At 41.3% G+C, this 22,656-nt stretch overlaps 1 protein-coding gene across 1 annotated transcript in view; it reads left to right on the top strand.

The window, feature by feature from the left end:
* Positions 1-3,938: 3,938 nt before the first annotated feature.
* Positions 3,939-22,656, top strand: part of cdh18a (cadherin 18, type 2a) — a 43,275-nt gene continuing 24,557 nt past the window's right edge. The window contains exons 1-2 of the mRNA XM_057333380.1: positions 3,939-4,246; positions 10,097-10,575. Of these exons, the coding sequence (XP_057189363.1) occupies positions 10,336-10,575 (240 nt within the window). The 5' untranslated portion in view covers positions 3,939-4,246; positions 10,097-10,335. The remainder of the gene's footprint in view (positions 4,247-10,096; positions 10,576-22,656) is intronic.

The raw sequence follows: 22,656 nt of genomic DNA, 5'->3' as shown, positions 1-22,656 counted from the left end.
CTACAGGAGAAACTTAAGAGAAACCTCTCCCACTCCACACTGAAAGTGTATGTTGCCGCAGTAGCCGCACATCACGAACCAGTTGGTGGCAAGTCTCTGGGACAGCACGACCTGGTCATTAGGTTCCTTAGGGGCGCGAGAAGGTTGAATCCACCTCGCCCGCGCTCCGTACCCTCTTGGCCCCCCTTTGAGCCCCTGGGAGAGGCCGCTCTTTCTCACCTTCTCACCTAAAGACGTCGCTCCTAGTGGCGCTCGCCTCCATCAAGAGGGTGGGGGACCTACAGGCATTTTCTGTGTCCACGGACTGCCTGGAATTCGGGCCTGGAGATTCTCACGTGATCCTGAGACCACGGCCCGGCTACGTGCCCAAGGTTCCCACCACTCCCTTTCGGGACCAGGTGGTGAACTTGCAGGCGCTCCCCACTGGGGAGGAAGACCCAACCCCGTCCGTGTTGTGTCCAGTACGCGTACTTCGCCTCTACTTGGACCGCACGCAGAGCTTCAGAAGCTCTGAGCAGCTCTTTGTCTGTTTTGGAGGTGAGCAGAAGGGGAGGGCTGTCTCCAAACAGAGGCTGGTGCACTAGATCGTTATGGCCTACCGATCACAAGATCGCCCCTGCCCGTTGGGAGTGAGGGCACACTCCACCCGGGGTGTGGCCTCCTCGTGGGCACTGGCTCAGGGCGCCTCTCTGCAGACATTTGCAGAGCTGCGGGTTGGGCTAAGCCCATCACCTTCGCGAGGTTTTACAACCTACGCGTGGAACCGGTGTCAGCCCAAATCCTCAGCGTACGCCTGCGAAAGCCCTTCCCCCTTCCTCTAGGGGGAGCAGCGGCTATTTCGCCTCCCTTCTTTCCCTACTGGGTAAAGAACAGGCATTCCATCCATCACTAAGCACCTCCCTGGGGGGCAGGCTGGGCAGAGCAGCCCTGCCCCCTTAGGCCGGGGAACAGCTGAGTTATCTACCACATAGCTCTAACCAGACCTAGTGCTCCAGACGTGGTAACCCCCCCCCCCCGTGGGCGGTTCTGTCTGATGTATCCTCATGAATGGTTCCCACCTTGGTAACCCATGACCTCCCTGGGTGGACTTCCACCCTGCGGTTAACTCCTTCAGTCCGCACGTTTTCCCATGAGTTCTCCCCTGATGGTGAGACCATGTGGTGTCTGCACTAATTCCTCCCTATGGTAGGATAGTGCTCTCTGTAGCGTTTTTCCCCCAGGGGGGATTAATGCTTACCCAGTGGCCCTTACGGTGCCGGGCGGCTTCTCGCTGTTAGAGAATCTAGGCCTCCGTCTGTGACGGCCGGTGGCAGGGGCTTCCCACCTTTTTCCTCAAAAGCTCTGGGGCCCCCTCCCTCTCCACTGGATGGTTACAATTCCGAGCTAGCGCTCACGTCTGACTTGCCCAGGCCAGTCAACGTCGCTCCTCTGGAAATTGTGACGCGGCGCAGCGCTGTGGCGTTTTCCATAGGGACCCCATCTGTCGGCTCGGCACAACGTCGAGAGACCGACAGAAAGGGAACGTCTTGGTTACGGATGTAACCTCAGTTCCCTGATGGAGGGAACGAGACGTTGTGTCATCCTTGCCACAACGCTGGCCGCCCACCGTAGTGGTCGGGGGATGCTCAGGCTCCTCAGACCAAGAGGTGAATGAATGCTGCATGCCGTGTTCCTTTTATACCCGGATGTCCGGGGCGGAGTCCGGCATGCAAATTTCATTCGCCAATTTTCATTGGCCTTTTCAAAATAATCAGAAGATGATAGGTTCTCAAGTCAAACCCCATCTGTCGGCTCGACACAACGTTTCGTTCCCTCCATCAGGGAACTGAGGTTACATCCGTAACCAAGACGTTTCACTGTGAGTTCAAGTTGTTTGGTTGAGGAATCTTTTCAGCTTTTACAGAAACTTCAAAAACTGTATTTCTTCTCTAAAACTCTTTGAGAGGAAAATTAAGTCACAACACTGGTTCAGTTTATATCGTTCAATACATGCAACAGAAATAAATCTTTCAAGGAACAGTTGGCACAAACGAGCTATGAAAACCTGTTACTGAATGTCATTCATCTCCCGTCCTTGCCACTCTTAACACCCACTCACAGTTAAAGGGGTCGTATGACACAGCTAAAATAAATATTATAATTTGTTTTAGTTGTAATGCAATGTGTATACACGATTTAAGGTTCAAAAACGCTGTATTTTCCACATAACATGCATGTTTGCCTCTAATCTTTGCCCCGCCTCTCTGAAACGCGCAGATTTTTTACAAAGCTCATTGCTCTGAAAAGCGAGGTATGCTATGATTGGCCAGTGCGTAGTGATTGGTTGAATACTGCAAGTGTGTGACCGAAATGTAACGCCTCTTACCATATTTGGAACATCAGGTTCCAAAGCAATTGTACTGACAGGTACACCCACTTTACTTGTGTATACATTTGGGCGGTCTTAGTCAACTCATACCATGAACAGACGTGGATTTGTGGGGGTGTGGTTACACGAGGCATTTCAGGCAGGTCTGGGTGAGCATTCGCTTTTAGATAGAATGCATCTTTTGTTGCGACACTTTAATTTTTGCAATTTTACGTGTCTAATACATGCATGGGCAACTTATAACACACCAAAGACACAGAAAAAAAAGTGTTCATGCCATATGACCCCTTTAAACTCCACCTAAGACTTTAAGATTAGATTTATCCAAGTGCATAATATATTTTCTTTCATAATTTGCTGAGCAACGGCAATTCTTTTTTCACAAAGATTCACAGGCAGAGACTGCATGTCCAACTGATTATAAGCACTTTTCATAATAGTTGGTGTGCTTTTACATCTGTTTCACTGGTTTGTGAAGTGAAAGTGACCTATTTGTCAGATATGGTGACCCATACCCGAAATGTGACCGCTGCATTTCAGCCATCCAGTGAGTAGTGAACACACGTACACCCAGAGCAGTGGGCAGCTATCACTGCAGCGCCTCGGTCGTTACCCGCCAGCCCTGAGAATCGAACCGGCAGCCTTCTGCTCACAAGTCCGACTCTCTAACCATTAGGCCACGACTGTCCCCACAACTTAAACCTAAACAAGATACAATTTTGATTTATTAATTTTAACAAATGACATAAAAATATGCGCTTATTGTAGCATAACTTTAACACCTGGTCATTTGTTGTTTTATAATTCTGTTACAGCTTTATATATCATGCTTGGCTGGCGAAAGTAATTGCTTTTATTTTTACAAATGAGCAAAACTAAAACATACAATTAACCAAAGCAGCACACAACACAAATAAATGCAATAAAGAAATTTGTAAAGCTCAAATTTATTTTTCCTACTTCTGAAAGAAGGATTTTAAAAGCAAAAGCTCGGCGCCAGACAGCTCCATTTTACATAAGCTCACCTGCAAGGACGCTGGCAGAGCTGAGAAAGGGGAAACATGTAAATAAATAAATGGAGTCGAAAAGATAAATCATCAACCTGTGCCGAGGCTGAAAGGAAGAGGGAGACCTGCAGGTAAATGATGGATCGCCTCAGAGAGTCGGCTGAGGGTTTGATGACTGTGAGTTGCGGTACATAAAGCTTTTTCTTGTCCCTCAAGGCCTTTGTTTTTATCACATTTTTATCTTACCTTGCACAGAGCTACTGCCCTGTTCCTGAAGCCCTCTGTTATGAGCTGACAGGATAGCCTTTCCTTTGAAAAAAATGGCCCACGGTCTTGAGGGGGCTTATAGCGCACGTGCCTCGCATCATCCCCCGCCCCACCCGCATCCTCCGCGCTCCCCCTATATTATTAATTAGGTTTCCTTCTGGAGCCACGTTATTGCCTTAAACCAAATACTGCCTGCGCTTCTCTCTGAGAGAACCTGTGTGCCTCTCCCAGCTGCAGACAGAGGGGATATAAAGAGACTGGAAGATAAAGTGAGAGAGGTAGAGTTAGAGATGTAAAGCAAGAGAAGAAGCGATAGAGAGAGAGAGAGAGAGAGAGAGAGAGAGAATAGGAAATGTGAGGGTGGGAAAAAAGCACGGCTGACTTTCGATGTATGTGTGTGTGGATACGACAGTGTGCCGAGCCGGCCAATCAAAACACACCTCCCGAGCTGCAGCAGGCTGGCAGATTTTGGAGCTAGCGGACTGTTCTGGGCTGGATTGAGAGCTGCAGATACACTCAGCGTGACTTTAAACATGTGGAGAAACATTGGGAGCACTCGTCCATGTTCCAAAGCGCTGTGTTCTTTTAAGGAAAGACTGAGAAGGTAAGACAGTCTTCTGTGTCTTTTTTCTCTCTTTATGATGATTGGCTTTCTCATCTGCTGATTGAAGGTTCAGTGTTGCCATTTGTCTGGCTGGCGGAGAGGCAGCGTTCAGAAAGTCTAAGAGTTGGTCTGTCTATGCATGTGGTCATAGACAAAACAGAGCAGCTGCTTTTAAATAGGAAGGCGTTGTTTGTGTGTTGATCAGTTTTTTTTTCAGTACTACCACACTTCATCCGGGCTGTGTTTTGTTATTTTTCTCACTTACCTACAGTATGAACAATTAACACAGCAAGTGAAGCTGTTGAAACAGCTTTTGTTTGATTGTACAGCCCTTGATAGTCTCATAAAAAATGTATCGTCTTTGTTTCTTTGAGTCCCCAAGTTTTTATATTACAAGCATTTTGCTTTTCATACCCAGGGAATGCACATACAATTACAGGAATGCTTTATCTGCATGTTGGAAAATAATTCAAGCATTCAAAGCAAACTGGGGATGCATAACAATCAGATACTCTTGTACGATTGAGAATGATAAAGTGATTTTCTAAGCCTTCATTGAATGTATGGGGGAAGTTGTCTGATGTGCAGGGTCAGTCGTGTCTGAGCTAATATGTCCCTCATGCCGTGCACATGCCAAGGTGACAAACATGCATCAATGCATTCCTGGAGTCCCTCCCCTGATATTATTAATCCTGTAGCAAGCAATCAGTCTCGGCATCACCTTCTCGCGCCTCTGAATTGAGTGCAAATGCAGGGAGAGGCTGCACGGAAAGTGCGAGGATATTAAACCACTTCGCTTCTATAAAAATATCTGCAATTTAGTGCTGAGAAGTGAAGAAGACATGAGAAATAGAAGCAAAAAATAATAAATGAAATAAAGCGGGCAGAACCCACCACACTGGGGATATTGTAATGCTTCATGTCTCTAAAAGATTTCTGCAATAGGCCTAGTTATTTCCGATGCGTGAGCTAGTTCATAGACTTCAACATTAAAGGAATAGTTTTCCAAAATAGTTCTCTAAAACATTAATATTTACACATTTTCCAAAACGAAGTGAAGAAGTTTTGTTTTATATTAATGTTATAGTTATATACATAATGTTGATTCTGGTGTTTTCTGTATAATGAAAAATTAATTATGATTGGTGTTGTAAATGACTTCAGAACGCATGTAATATGTAAATCATGTGGATTACAGCTAAAATATTTTTTTGTGCTGCTTATTTTGTTGTTTTTAGAAACGTACTGTCTAACAATTCTTTTCTTATACACTAAAATGTTGAGTTGTTTCAACCCAAGGTTGGATAAAATATAGACAAGCCCAACCACTGGGTTTAAACTAACTTCTGGTTCATTTCAACTCATGGTTGGGTCAAATATGTGCATTTTCTAAATTTATTTAAACCAAGAGATCAGTTTGTTCCTATTTTACCCAACCATGGGTATTTTTAGAGCGTAATCTACAAAAAAAAGAAAATTATAATACTGACATTGAATTAAATTGTATGAATATTCAATCATTGATGTTCTTTTACTTGCATGTAAAAAAAAGATAAATTCAAGCAATGAGTGAAGCGAAGAGCCAACAGGAACAAACATGGAAGAACGACCCTAGCCAGGTTTCTATTACCCTTCAAAATGCGCAAATTTAAATAGCGCAAAAATACACCCAATGGAAACACGTCAATTTCGCAAAAACTCCCATGTATCGCAAACAAGTTCTCACGCTCGCATGAGGTGTTTTTTCAGGCAATACGATAAAGGCATATTTCGCAAAACTCCAATTGAAACGCTTTTTGTCGTATTTACAAGTCACGTGACGTATAACAAGTCACATGACCATTCGCGGTATGTTTTGTCAGAACATTTGGAAAGATAGGATGTAAGGCATTCACATTAAGTAATATCTTATATGATGGCCCAAATGCAGGAAAACGAGTGAGTGCAGTATGGAAATTTATTAGGAACAGTGAGGTAATATGAAAATACTGTATATAAGGAAATATAGACATTTCTTCTCACTCTTTCATCACAGTAGGTGGCACTATGCACTGAAGTTGGTTTGCAACCTGCCATAAAACGTACAAAGGAGAAGTACGGCCAGAATGACTTATCGCGAGAAGAATCAAATACACTTTAATAGCATAACATAGTTCAATGGAAACGCATTCATTCCGCAATATTGTTTTTATCGACATTTAGAAAACATCACTCAAATTTTGTGCGAATCTGTAATGGAAACCTGGCTACTGTGAGAAGACGCCTCTCAGCCACTGTTCCATCCCAACTCCACTCCATTCCAATTAGCATCCTAATTAGCTTCACTGGATTCTAATCAGTATTACAAATTTGTTTTGAAGACCTCAAGAAACCTGGGCGAATCAGTCAAGACACCTTTGCTCTTGAAATGCTGAACAAGGGCATGCAAGCTATCTGTGCCTCCCAGCTTGCTAGAACAATTCTTCATTTACATATGTAACACCCTTTGCTTATAGTGCATGTTCATTAACCTTTAGCACAATACAGGTTTTGACAGTATCTACACATCTCGGCTCAATTCTGTTAAGTAAGTTCATGCTTTTATTCTTCATTATTTTGACTTTAACAAGCCCATGTTGAATTTGGTAAGCGCTGTATATACCACCCTAATAGTTAATATATTACATTTTGGTATAGAAAAGCACCAAATGAGGCATGTTTGAAAAACTGGAAAAGATCTCTAATAACACATTCACGGAGAGATGAAGTTTGCTTGACACACTGTGAAGATGAGGTTTTAGCGGCAGAACATTTTCAACTGTTTATGTTTAACAGAAAACACTGGAAAAAAAAGAAAATGGAGCCGTCGTCTAGTATTAGTCAAAAGGCACTCGAAAAGCCATTTCTTTTCAAAGCAACACAAAAAGCTTGAAGAAAGTGCGTAGAGGCACTACCCTCCCTTCTCCTCTCGAAACATCTTCAGCGGTCCTCAGGAAATAAATAGCATTTCTGATTGAGCAGATGGACATTATTTTAAATGAGAAGCATAATCCATTCCCTTCAATATGAGATTCAGGCCTCTGCGTTCCAACAACGGTAACATGCGATCATATAAAAAAAAATGTTTTAAAATGACAAATGTGTAAAAGCTGAGCAAAACGTACAACTGGCTTTCATGACTTGCGGATTTCTTGAACAAAATTAAAAACATCACGGGGAAAAAACTTCCTTCGTTTGCATAATTGGAATATAATTTGCGTGTAATTAGCATACATTGATGAAAATGGGACTTGTACGCGGAGTTGTTTTGTTTCGTTCAGGGATGGTAGTGTCCAATCCAACATTCCTCATCCTGTTTTCGCTTTTCAAGGTACAAATGTCAAGCGTGCAGACATTAAAAGCTCAGGCAGCTTCTATGCAATGAGCTACTTCAGGCTCAGCACCATCCAATGACCTGAGGTCATTCAACTGGTAATTCCTGTTGCTACACAGAGTTGCATCAGGACCGGTGGGTCCAGTCAGGCATGCTGACATCAGTTACGTTTCATCACACAGATGAAGCCAAAAACCCAGCTGCATTTAGAGATGTTTATTCAGAGCTCTTTTCCAGTCAAAGTCATTTCTGGAGGTAAAAATGTGTAAGAACATGTATGTCTGTTTAGATTGGTTGGAGAATAATATTGGATGACACAGAGGAAATAGTTATTGGGGTGGTTGCTTAAAAGGGGCTGTGTGTAATTTTTTGGTAGATCTATTGACAGAAATGCAATATATTATACATAACTGTGTCTTCAGAGGTGTATAATGACCTTACATAATGATATATTTCTATCTACATACACCGCGGGTCCCCTTACATGGAATTCTCCATGTCGTTTCTACAGTAGGCCTAAACGGACAAACTGCTCTACAGAGCGCTTTTCGTAAATACATTATCTCCTTCGGCAAAGCAAACATGACATCTTAGTCCTGTGTCAGCCACCATAGTGCTTCGAAGGGAGGGGTGGAGCCGTTGGTTGCAATTCAAAATATTTGTTTGTGCATTCATTCTAACCTTTGTCTCTGCCATAGTCTTTCATAAAAAACATTTAAAGATATCATAAAGACCGGCCAATCCATGTCACTTGATCAGTGTCCATATGTAGTTGTCTCTGTTGTCTGGAAAAACACAAATACCCAAATTTCCACGAACACTACTACAGATGCTCATAGTTTCAAAATAATCAAGTTTCTAATTAGTTTGGCTCATCAGTTGGTTAGCCTTTGCCAACAACAGAAAGTGTTGTGCTGCTTAATGTGTATCTTATCTAAAAGAGGCATGTGTGTCCAGTGCTGGAAGAAAATAGACGAACATGAAATGCAAATTCTAAAATGACTTTGGTCTTAGAAAAGAATCTTCAACATTTGGCAGTTGTTTTTAAATGCCCCACTGTTTCCATATGACAGATAAGGGAGTGGATCTTTCAAAAGTGGTTTAAATTACAAAATACCCCAATAACTTCGAATCAGTTGATTTTGACAAACTTATGTGCTACCTAAAATACAATAAACTGTTTGTGACTGCCATAGAGTAATGGCAAGAAAGCTCTTTAGACTGGATTGGTGGTCTTAAATTATTCGGCGTGCTTTTGATATATAGTGGCTCTTTTGATCTTTTCAAAGATATTTGAAGACTATATCAACAAAGGCACTTTTATAGAAAAAAACAATTCAGTTGCTTATCTTGACTTTGCTTATGACTGACTTATTGAAATCACATTATAAAATGGGTCTCATGATCAAATTAAATTTCAGGAGAAATGAGTAAAAAAGAACAATAACAGTGCTGTACTATGGCAGAGATGCCCTGTTATATTTTAGAGATTAAATATATATTCACATGTCATATCTTCCTTGCAAACAAAAGATGTCTTAGACCTCACTGTCAGTTTGTGATACATTATGAAATACGTATTCTGGTCATATGTTAGAGCCCTGGGACATCACTTTCCATTTCTGTGAGTATTTTTAACATCTTCAAAATGAAATGTTCACATAGAGCTAAGGTGACAGGAAATGTCCACCCTGCAGCATTTTCATTGTTGTTTGTTTTTTGCTTTTTGCTTTACTCCACCATGCCGTATTACAATTTCTAAAGGGGAAAGTTCACCCAAAAACGAACATTCTTTCGTTATTTATTCACCCTCATCTCATTCCAAACCTGTATGACTGACTTTCTTGAGCAGAACACAAAATAAGATATTTTGAAGAATGTTGGTAACCAAACAACATTGGCCCCCATTGACTTCCATTGTATGGACACACAAATCCACTGAAGCATTTCTCAAAATATCTTTTTTTTTGTTCCACAGAAGAAAGAGGTTAATATATTTGTATTCTATGCCTTTAACACAAAAACAGTAGGTATTTCATTTATTTGTGTCAGTATCCCTGCTGTCTGAGTATGAGAGAGATTCTCCTCAGATGATAGATCAGAATGGACAGGGAGACAGAGTCGTCGAGAGTTATCGGCTACTTTTCCAAGAATCAGGGGCATGCATTGCACACCATTGATCTTCAAAAAGCTGTTCAGCCATTTGGATCCCCTTGCCAGGCTGAGCTCTCATTACACGCCACCAGTCATGATCCTGCTATTATACTTGAACAGATGTTCCATCTAAAATGTATCAGATGTTTCTCTGAAGGGAAAACGGCTAGATTGTGAAGGGCTTTGACTAAAATAAAAGTGTTTAGAAAAGAAACAAGCCAATTTTCAATTTCAGATCTCCACAAGAAGAGCTTATCCACAATTTGATGAGAAATTAATATAACCGTTGGCTGGGTTTTGTTTTGTCCTCATGAAAGTACAGCTTGTCCTATTCCTTCACACAGATGTTCCGTGGCGACCTGCCATCGCCTCAAGTGAGCCTACGGTGTATGCCATCTCCCCAATGAATCGACATATCTTGTTCTCGGTCCAGGATGTGAGTGTTGCCCGGTCGGTCTCAGCGACAACAGTATTTTAACCATGGCCACCGTTCAAGGCTTGCGAACTGGTCTGATCGGAGTCTAAAGCCGCCCACTCTGGGAGACCTCTGGGTGAGCTGACCTTGGAGCAGTAACTCTTTAACATGAGAGCAGCCAGCAGCCCTGCCTGTCTTTGCCCTCTGCTGCTGTGCCTGTGCGTGATCCAGAGGAGCCACGGGACGCCCTCCCCATCCAGTCCAGTTAGACCCACTCTCAACCACAACCAGACCAAATCGGCCGACGGTGAGAAGGATGCGCACCATCGGCCCAAGAGAGGCTGGATCTGGAATCAGTTCTTTGTTTTGGAGGAGCACATCGGACCAGATGCGCAGTATGTGGGGAAGGTAAGACCTATTCATTTTATTTGAGCTGAATGGTTGTTTTTGGGGCCATATGTTTATGCATGTGCAGGTGATTATCTGTAACAAAGTGAGCTGTCCTTTCTGGGGTAGATTAGGGTTTTGTTGAACCAATTATTCCTTGAAAAAGTGTCACCCTGATCTTTTAACTGGAGACTTTACAATGGACGTATTAGTGGTATTAGGTAAATCTAGGCTTTATAATGTCAACATGTTTTTGTAATCATGTCATTTTCTTGGAACTGAGCCAACAGTGGAGAAGACTAATCAGTATCCAGGTTTCTTTGAACAGCATGGGGTTTTTTTCAGAGAAAATTGATTTGGCTTGTAAGTTACCGGCTGACCCATAACATCCGTCCCACTAATAACAGCATTATTATTTTGACTTCCGCTAAGGAGAAAATGAAGGATCCTGAGGTATTTTTGCGGGGAATGATGAGAAATGGAAACTGTTTTAATCTCAGTTTATTTGTTTGTCTTGATATACAAGGTTGCAGACAGCGAACATATTCTTATGCTAATCACTGTAAGGGCACCATATATTTTGTGACTGAGCAAAATACAAAAATCCCTCAGTGAATTCTAAAAGTCAAAAGCGGTAGAATCTTAGAAACTCAATCTGTTCTGTGAAGACTGGCCAGCACTGTCAAGATGAAACCACAGTGTTTCATGAGTTGGAATAATCCATGGTGACACTGACAGCATTTGACATTGCCTCAGTGAGGTGAAGGTTAAACTGAAGATGACAGAATTGATAAAAAAAATGGATTAGCAGCCATCAATTGTCTACACCTAGGAACTGAGTCAAATGTGTGTGCTGTGTTCCCTTTATTTGAAAGGTTGCTTAATATCTACCCAATTAAGTGGGCACATATCATAGATTCTGTTTTTGATATACTTGAGCTGCAATCAATAAGTAACCAGTTTGTAGGGGGTTAAATGAGGAACAGTATTATTTAAACACTATTCTCCACCAAATGTGTAAGATTTATCATGAGCTTTGATCACAATTATAAGTAATATATTCTCCACCACCCTGAGTAAGGGAAACAAATATAAACCCAAATTGGGATTAATTTAATTGATTATAATCAATTATACTTATCTGAATCAAATTCATGATTTGGGGAAATCACTTATCATTACGAGCAGGTAGCAAGAATCTGCATGTTTAGGGACTCCGGATTATGAGCATGAACTACAAACAACGTCACGTGTGTCACTAGACACATACTAATCTAACATATACACAAACATACAGTTTAGCATTGGAAAAAGGTTGAAGTTGAAGCAGAGAGAAGAACAGAGCATGCATTTATTGCAGTATTTGATATCAGGCGATCAATAGCCTGAACAAAACATCAGTTTCCTACTTGTAAAGCACATTTGTTAAAAGGATTAATGATGCTCTATGCATCCATTAATAAGGCTGAGGCCCAATCCCATTTCTACCCCTTACCCCTACACTTTCCCTACCCCTCCAACCAAAAGAGAATTGAGACACCCCTACCCCTTCACATGAACGCGCCAAACGGAGGGGTAGGGGTGTCTCAATTCTCTTTTGGTTGGAGGGGTAGGGGTAAGGGCCAGATAGCCCTTCAAACGAAGATTTTTCGGGACCTCACTTCAAACGAAGGGCTAAGAGAAATTTCCAACATGGCTGCTCACTCGAGCAAGCAGACCCAAATGTAAGTAATTTTTGCCGTTAATGAGGATTTTTATGACAATTTTTCATTTTATGTATGTTACATTCAATCTTGTATTTGTATTTATGGTGATGTTCTATTAACATTTGCAAAAAAAATCGATAAAGTTTGCTAGAGAACTGAACTGATTGCACGATATTAGAAAATATATTTTCATGTCCTCTGACGTAACGTTAGGAGCTAGCAACGACGTATGATGACGTATACCAGTGTAGTTGTGGTGTCCCATTTCTTAGCGGAAAATTTGTAACCCTTCCCCTTGCCACTTTGTTTCGACGGGCAAGGGGAAGGGGCGAGGGGTAGGTGAAGGGGTAGAAAATAGAATTGGGATTGGGCCTAAGTATGATACTTGCATGTCTTGCCCATCAAAAGAAAGAAAGTGTCCTGATACAGTTTGTTGAGGCTCCAGTTGATCTTGGCTGGAAGTGATCAGAGAGAACCAGTTTTATGCAGAGGATCTGTATCTGGAAAGACGAGGCCGCAGACTGGCACAAACTTGGAGGTCCGGGAGAAGTCTTCTTCTAGTCCATCCTTTAGAGATAGTTCTACCCTTATAGAGGTGGCACGGACAGAACCCGAACAAAAAAAAAAGCAAAACGCAAGAAGAGAGAGGAGAGAAAGAACCAGCTAACGGAAGAGAAGGTGGTCTCTTTTAAGATGTAAGGATGTCACATCCTACAGACGTGACTGACCCAATCTGGAGATGGCACTTTTGGAGGGAAACTTAATTGTCTTTGTCTTCCAACATGGTGTTTTGAATGTGGAAGCTGATTGGATGTTCACTAAGAAAACTTCTAAGAGTTTAATAAAACTAATATGAAAAGAGTTACCAAAACACATTTAGACATTAACATTAAGGAAATCACAAATGCAACTTGATCTACATATCATCTTGGTGAAATGAGTTACTACAAATCGAATAATTCTAGTAGTTATACACATTCATTCAAACTAATTTGGATTAATGTTTAAGGCAGACAAAACAACAAGAACATCAATACATGGAAAGGTTATAAATGAAAAAATGTACATTTCTATATAAATGTACAGTATATAGGACTGTATGTCTGTACCCAAAGTGAATAAAGAGAGTGCATCTCTTTACACATTCCATTAGATCATAAAAGAGTCTTATCTTGATGGTTTGGTGTGGGTTTCTATGGTCACCAGAGTTCCCTATCGATACTTCACTCGTACTGCGTAGCAGGACGCTATGGGAAACCTCCTTTTTCTCCGATGACTGAAGCTTTTTCCAATAACGCAGTTAAACTGCACAGCCATTGGTTTGTGAAAAGTAAAACTTTAAACCAATGGCAGCGAAGCTGCACGGACCTAGGGCGATGGAGCCAGCCAAAGGGGGCAGGGCTTATAGCTATATAAGCAGACACATCGCCGCAGTGTCCTCAGATCTCTTTTCCTTCAGCGACGACTCTTCGCTACTCGGGACCTTCGCTACTCGGGACTGATTGCTTCGCCGTCAAAAAGCACCTGCTGCGGATTCGACCTCCTGTTCAGCAGCTTTGCTATCCAGCAGCACTGGTCTTTTCCCTGCCGCCATGCGGCGGCTCTGAAAGAGCATTTTTCTGAGCAAATTTCCAGCTGTGTTGTAAAATGCCGCGCCGTACTTGTCACTCGTGCAGGGTTTTTCTGCACGCTGCTGATAGTCACGGCGAGTGCGTCTACCGCTAGCGCTGGCATCGGTTAAATGCATGGGCAATTTACAGGCGCTCTCTGTGAGTCCTGCCTGTCTTGAATTTGGGCCTGACGACTCTTAGTATTTAAGTTTGAAGATTGTATTGGTTCCCCATAGCGTCCTGCTACGCAGTACAAGTGAAGTATCGATAGGGAACGTACTCAGTTATTTATGTAACCTCGGTTCCCTGAGATACAAGAACTGCGTTCCTGGCCGTGCTTACAAGCTGCATGGTTGTCACTTCAGCCGAAGTAACCTAAGGACACTAAGGACACACGCGATGTATCTGCTTATATAGCTATAAGCCCCGGCCCCTTTGGCGGGCTCCATCGCCATAGGTCCGTGCAGCTTCGCTGCCATTGGTTTAAAGTTTTACTTTTTTTTTTTAAATGGCCGTGCAGTTTCACTGTGTTATTGGAAAAAGCTTCAGTCATCGGAGAAAAAAGGAGTTTTCCCATAGCGTCCTGCTACGCAGTACTCGTTCCCGTATCTCAGGGAACCAAGATTACGTAAGTAACCGAGTACGATTATGTCCTGTGCGTAGGTGTTATTTTACAGTTATTTTACTGTAAACATTGTTAATATACACTTATTTGAAGTTGTTTTGATATTTGGATATTACACCTTTGGTATTTTTATATATTTGATTTACTGTTGACTGTCTTACAGATGACTTATTAGAGTTGATAATAAATGTTGTGAAAACAATTGATACACAGGCTTATTTAAGAGCGCTATGATTATAACAATACGATTGTTTTTGTGGTTGGTACATATACTTGTATTTTGTAATAATACCATAGGCTATATCCTAAATGTTTCATGCACTTTTTACATTGTTTGCCAATATTGCCCTGTACAGTATGTATGGTAAAGCTGCTTTTATACAATGCTATATTGTGAAAAGTGCTATAAAAATGTTGCAAATGTTGGGTTGTCCTAAATTTTCCTAAATTTTTTTAAGAAAACAGTCACATCCAAGACCACTAAAAAGTCTCTAAATTAAAAAAAACTCTTCAATCAGTGGACTAAATTCTGTTCCGAGTTGAGTCATGATCAGAATTTGGCGAGTACTTATTGCGCCATTTTATAATTTCTGCAGAGTTCCTGTGTGGACTAATATTGTAAAGAAATAATACAAAGTGTGAGAACACTTTTATTTATATTGAATAGCGGAAGACAAACACTAACAGAGCCCTAATTCTGCTCACATGGGTGCCACTTAATTTAGAACAGCCAGGGCTCTAGACTAACTTTTTGCACTGGTGCGCCTAAGTTTTTTTCTTAGGTGCACCAGCACAAAAGTTAGGTGCACCCAAATTTCAGACCGCATCGCATTTAACACTGCAGTTTTACCAGTTCATTTTTTTTTAATCGCTGTCCATATAGGCAATATTGACTTGTAAATGATCAACTAACAATCTGGTCAACATAAAGTTCTTTATTTGAAGCACAATTCTACAAAAAAGGTAACTTACTGAAAAAGTGATGGTGCTTAAAGTGCTTCACTGAACTGAAACTTGAACTTAAAACATCTCAAGATAAATGGACCAGGGCTTGACATAACCTGGAAGGTTGATGGCTCCGTGTCAGAGCATTGCTTATGATTTTTGGACGGATCAGGCCTTAACTTAACATTATTCACGAAAAAGTTGTCAATTGTTCTTTTCATCTTCTCTCATCATCCGCGGCTACATCCACTCTGTTTAACTGAAGGGCCTATAGGCTCCTCCCCTCTCTGTCTGACTGCAGCACACGCATTTTCACACGTACACACCAGAGGTTGCGCTAGACTTTTTATTGTCCGTTATTTTGACTGACAGGCTCGTAAAAAATCTGTCATAATCTATTATTACCCGTCACTATGGTGCAAGGTGGCTTTACGTGGTAATAAGTATGTTCGTGACGTCATCACGCTGTACTTGCATCTCGAAACTTGTTGTATTTTAATACTGAATGCTCAATAAAGCCATTGTTGTTTGTATTCATCTATATATTTAATGTTTTAATGTTTATGTTCATATGTGATTCGATCTGGGAAAACCCAACACATGGTGCAAATTTATATATTACAGTTTTTGATACCATATTCAAGCCCTTTCCAAATCAGTTTTTATTTTGCTCATACCTTGTGTATGTAACAAAAGTTATGGCTGAGGTCGGCTGAAGCGCTAGGATTTTCAGGAACGGAATTTGGAGAAAAACGGGTTTAAAGTTAAGTGATGAAATTAAAAGCACAACAGTCCAGCATCACAAGTAAAAGTCACTTTACAGTGGTAAAAGACTTACTCTAAAAACAATTTAATAAAAAAACATTTCCTAGTGTTGAAGTCTAAAAATACTGTACAAAACCGTTTGAATAAAACGAAAGTAAGGAAAATGGTGCACGGCACACTTAAAGAAAGAGAGCTGCCATTATCACTACACAAGGAAACTAGCAAACATTACGGACAACAACTAATAAGCAGTGAAGCAAGTTTTACCTTGTTTATCATGTGCATAGTGTCTGGACTTTTGATCATCCCTTGTATGTTTTGCGATCGCGGTCCGGCTCTCATGAGCAGCTGACCTGGGATAACTCCCAGTGCTGCAGACAGGGAGCTCTGTCATCTCACGAAAACATTGTATAAAAAACTTTGCATGCCGTAGTTTACACAGGACTGGCGGGAAATTTGCATGGATACTCCCTTATTCTTCATGTTATGTGGTTTACTTCGATAGGTGATAAGGTGAACTGTCTTTCCCGCATCCCAGCTCGACATCCGACGGGTTTTCCCAGATCGCATCACATATGTCTAGTCGGTAACAATGACAGGTGAAAACACGCATGTCCCTTCGCGAGCATATCATGCTCTAATGAAGGGAAACGGGGAGTTACAAATTGCCCTCTTCGTAATCCGTCAAAATGGCTGACGGACGGACGACCTTCAGATTTTTCCGTCACTGGTAAAAAAAAATCTGTCAATGACAGAATTTTCGGTGAACTCGACCTCTGGTACACAAACGTACAGGAAAATCTGGACCACGGCCAATCAGAGGGGGGTCCGCCCTTCACTATCTCTGATTGGTTTAGACCACGATATGGGACTAATGTGTGTCTGTTGTTGAATCACAGGGAGACTTTCAGAGTCGCGGAGACTTTTTTTCCTCCCTTGAACGGCTGGTCGCACCGGTGCGACCTCAGATTTTTTTTAGTCGCACTATTGAGAAATAAAGTTGCATGTGCGACCAAATTGGTCGCACTCTAGAGCCCTGACAGCTGCCGTGTGACCCCTCTGTTGGACAGAGAAATTTGAATGAACTCAATATTTTCTCTGAGGTCTTCTTAAACTGCGTTGACATAAATGGGTTAAGGCACCAGCTTGCCTTCCACACTTCTCTTTCAGTTTCCACACCTCGTCCTGTCTGGTCCCCCCAGACCACCATCTTTCCTCTACACTTCAGTGGTCAGACAGGAAAAGATAGAAGTAATTGGGACCCAGATAGACCTGTTTTAGTAAAACCCTGTCTGTCCTGAAATATAAAGTGATGAAAACCTAAACTGTGTCACTTTCAAAAACAGATAAAAAATCTCAGCAAAGATTTAAAGAGCGCCTTAGTAGAAACTGCGCCTCTGCCACGGGTCCACAATGCGCTTTCACTTTACTTGTTATACAGAGGGAAGGGCAGGAGCACACAAACATGCCAAATAAATATAAATAAATGTATTACAATGTAAAAGATTATTATTGTGTACATAAAGATAAAAATCCGGCTTGTCCTGTAGATGGTCTGCTCGCGTGCTTTAACCTCACGCACGAGCAGATGCGTTTCCTCTCTGGGGAAGCGTCCAGTCTTTGCTCTTGCAAATTCCACCATGTAAATAGCGAATCCGCCATGGCGTGAGTGCAACTGGCTCTTAAAGCGGCAGTCCGTAGGATTGGCCTCTTTGTCGCCATCTCAGTTTGTAATTGCTACTGCAGGTGATGTGCGGAGATATTTCTTTACGTGAGTTGCGATTCGGCACTGCTCAACTGCGCGGATGAGTCTGATGTTTTGAGTCGTGGCCTGTGACAGTGCAGCGGTGAGAATCTTAACTGTACATCAGTAGCGCATAATAAACACAGATAACGGAGTTCCCGCCACCTTTGAAATGCTTTGCCAATATTAATTTTCGCACGAGTCCGATCACATTCCCTGTTTCTTTGTAAACCGTCTTCAGTTCGTTCTTTCTTGTTTTTCACAAATGATGAATCCCCAGATGTCAACACTGCTTGGCGTTTAAAAGTAAAAGTACTAAACGCCGCCATAAATAATACTAAACGTTGTATGAAATCCTACCCAACAGTTGTGAGTACATGCAGCATACATGCGCTGGATCTTCGTTCTTTGTACGAATGTGACGAAATGACGCACAGACGAAAGACACCATATAAGGATCTCCGGAAAAGTCGACCCTACAGGGCAAATTACAAACCATTATTACAAGCTTTCCGTAGTGAATCCAGCAAGGGTAGTGACACAGTTTTAAACACCGTTCTTTCAATGTACTTGCTCAATAATTGGTTTTAGCTAATTTTTGCTCCAAAAAACTTGCGGACTGCCACTTTAAAGGGAATGAGAGATGAGACTCTGATTGGTTTACTGCACGTTAAGCCCAAAAAACACCCATACTCATTAAGAGACGCGGGACAACCTGTTTAGACCATGCGCCCGGGCGCGCCGACTGTTCTCCCGTCGTTAAACTAGCAAAAGTTGACTTGGTCACGCCCTGAGTGCACCTGCACCATGCGGTTTAGACCATGTGCTTATTAAAATAGGGCCCTGAATCTTCAAACAGCAAGTTTACAAGCCACAAAGAATAACCCAAGACCCCTCCTGTTACCATACTAAAAATAATACAAGATCTAAAAATCCATACAGGAAACAAGATGGCATTAATACACAAGGGTTAATGAAGCTAACCAGACACAGGTAAGAACAATCAGGGGAAACCGAAAAAAATGTGAAAACAAGCAAACACATATATCTATGAATATCCAAATTGACCGTCTGAAATCTTTTACATTGAAAGTAATGCTGCAATATATAACCACACAATGACATGTATGTAAACTCTAACTCGTTTTAGGTACCATTATAAAATATTTGACTAGGGATGTCAAAAAACATCTAAAATCTGCCTAACACCATGTCTACGTGAGCAACGAAACCAAATACAACAGAACCTGTTTACAACAAAGCATTTGTCGTGTTGCATCGTGCCCCATATCCAGCATGGACACCATCATTGATTTTAATGGGTTCTGTTATCTTTTATTGTGTCGTGCCACTTGAGTGCGGTGTAAACACAGTGTAATTTTTTTACATTTATATGGGGCTTTTTGCCTTTATTAATTACAGGACAGTTTAAAGAGACAGGGAGTTATTGGGAGGAGAGAGGGGAGCAGGAGCAGTAAAGGATGCCAAGCCAGGACTCGAACTTGCATCTCCCAGTTGCACCACATGTTTGGAGCACTGTCCAAACAGCCAGAAGATCTGACAACACGGTGTAAGGTGGTTGGCTGGTTTAAGCTAGTCTCTCAGCCTGCTTTCAGTTGGTTTAGCAGACTGGTTTTGATCTGGTCAGGCTGAAGGACAGTTTCAGTTAAACCAGCTTTTTCAGCAGGGAACCTGTCAACTATTTTAGCAGTGTTTGTTTGAGCTATTGAAAGGAGTTAGATGAAGAACACGAGGGTTAATAAGAAATGTTGAACCATGAGCTGTAAATTTCTAATGACACGGTCCTGGTCTCATTACTGTACCTTTGAGCACTAATGAGACCAACTGTTCAAATTACTCTGTTGTGATGTGCAGAAGAACATCAGCCATATGTAAGTACTGTAATTTCAAATTAAATTTAAATTATTTTTTGGCATCTGTCATAAAACCGGCATTGTACAAATCATACATGTACTACATCTGTGGTATCTATGGGTTACTGACGTACTGTCAAATTGCAGACAAGGTTTCTGGCTGAATGAGAAATATCAAAGATATTAACATTAACAAGATGTGCCACTGCCATTACAATAAATGACGAGGAATGCAACGATCAATATGGCCGCTCTAGTGAAAAAAGTCCTGCCTTCCAGTAAAACAAGCCAATCGTCAATCAATAAAGAATGGTGATTCTCTGGGGCGGGGCTCTCGTGAGGCGCTTGCCAGCCTGTGCGCAGTAGATGAGGCGACCACAGAAAAGGGTGATTTTTAGCACAATTTAGCAAACCAACATTGTTATAGTTCATGTCATGTTTAATTATTGATTGTAAATATGCTGTTTAATTGTCATTTTTGCCAGCGATTTTAGAAATATCTGCCTACCCCATTCACGTAGATGGGAGTGTGGACATGCTATGATGTGTACAGTAAATAGCTGCCCAGAGGCGTTGCAAACATGGCCGCCGAGTGGCACGACTTCCTTAAACGGACTTTGGAAATGCCCACTCTCCCGGTGCTCGATTCACCTGTTCTTTGATTTTTGTCTCAACTCTTTTATATTGAATGAATAACGTCAAAATGTTGCCAGCGAGCACTCCAGCACTCTTTTAGTCTGAGAAAAGATGAGAGAAAATATTTGTTTAGTGTATTTTTGCCTAGCAGATACAATTTGTTTTTATACTGTAGACTACTGCTATGGTAAATATGCTCCCTTTTCATGCGTTTTTTTTGCGCACACACATCCAAAGAGAGCGAGAGGGAGAAAAAGACAGAAAGAGATGCACACATACACAAACAGCTTAAGCTTTGATCTGTAATAAAGAGCAAGCAAGCTGCTGACACTCAAGAAGGTCTCTCTCTCTCTCTCTCTCTCTCTCTCTCTCTCTCTCTGTTAATCAGAAGATTGATTGCACATAGTGTGAACGTATGATAAATGGTCTAGTTAGAGAAGGTCTGCAGTGAAGAGGACATCGCTATAGAGGAATACATCGGTCCACTGCACTGAACTGGTCAGAGTCAGTGTGGTTGATGATTATGTGTCGTCACAGATTTTAAGATGGAGGATTACATAAAACCGCTCACCTCCCTCTCGCTAATGGCAAATTACCAAACTCTGTGCTGCCCAGGCACGTTTCCTTATATTATTCTGACGTGAAGGGCTCTTGGTGCAGTGTAAAATTGACCTTTCCATCAGTACGCCGGCTTTAATTTGCGGTTAGCAGCAGAGGCTGAGTCCTGATTTAATCAGTCCCTTCCTTCTCGTAGCGTGGGCAGTTTATCAAGCCGCGCACGAGGCAACCTGTGCTCTCAGGTCTGCAGAGGCCGTAACCGCCAACCCTTTGTCTCAGCCTTGGCTTTTGAGAGTGTGTCTGCTGTATTCTTAATGTAGGCATTGTTATGATGTTGATAATGTTGTCAAATACTGCTGGTCCCAGTCTGAAGGTAATTCTTATGAGGGACTTATTTTGACAATGTGGGGTAATAATTTTTCAAAGTCTCTTTACATTTTCATACACACGCAAAGACTTAAAACCGAATATCTGTGGATTATTCCACTTAAATAGGCCATGCAGAATGTTATGCAGAAATAAAATGGCTTTTATTCAATAATTACAAAAGGGATAAACCCAACAAATTCTTTGTTTTTGTTTTTATATTTGACTCAACAATGGGATAAAACATCACTGCATAGGTTAACTGTATGACCCAACGTTTGTTAAAATAAACCAGCATTTTCCTTATTTCCTGAATCCCAGATTTTTAATGTGGTCTTGTACTTTTGGATATCAATATTCTTTGTGTATTCCAAACAGGACTCGATCTGCTTAGAATGCAAGGTGTTCAACATGCCTAGTTTGTTTCCTATAGATTAATGAGTTTTCATTGTGATCAAGTGTTTGCTCTCATTTATAATCACATTTGATGTGTTGTGTTTTCTAGGCTGTCTGCATTCACATTTGAATCTATGTCTGTCAGACAGGTTTCTCCTCTTTTTCTTACCTGGTAGTGGTGTGTTCGGTATCACCGCAACTTTTGCTGGACCAGTCAATGCACTTGTCTAGTGTTTACTCAATTCTGCTCTCTTTTTCTATCATCTTGACTTGCAGCCTCTTTAAGACAGATGAGTGCTCGTTTATGTGTTAATTTACTTTCAATTGTGTGTTTAACAGTAAGAATAAATGAACTCGACAGCCAATATATCATTTGAAAGTTTAAGGACTTAAAATGTTATATGAAAATGATCTTTTATAATAGCAAAGTATAGCAATGACGTTTTCATAATTTGTGTCTTCAGTCAATATAAAAATGTGAAAATGAAATGGCATTTTGTACTCACTAAGGGGTCCTTCACATTGTTTGGGGTTGCTGTTTTTACCCATAACTTAAACCACGTTAGTGTTTCCATGTTAGTGCCTAAAATGGGCTGGGCTTCAATTTATCATCCTCACGATGCATGTACCAAAATGATACACCTTTCTGTTAAAGACAAAGGGATTGTGCACCTTTAAGTGCATAATATTCTCAATCATTGTAGTTTGTAAAAAATCATTTGAAAATGCATAATAAATAGAAATAGGAACATTTCCATGTAGTCTCTGTTAATTAATCCTCTGATTAAAGAGTTGAATAATAAACTGTATCCTCGAACAGAATAATCTGCTCATTAAAAAAAAGGAAACTGTACTCAAAACATTAAAACGGTTCATT

This window comes from Triplophysa rosa, linkage group LG5, assembly GCF_024868665.1.
Source record: "Triplophysa rosa linkage group LG5, Trosa_1v2, whole genome shotgun sequence".
Lineage (NCBI taxonomy): Eukaryota > Metazoa > Chordata > Actinopteri > Cypriniformes > Nemacheilidae > Triplophysa > Triplophysa rosa.
This window is presented reverse-complemented; position numbering and strand designations above follow the sequence as displayed.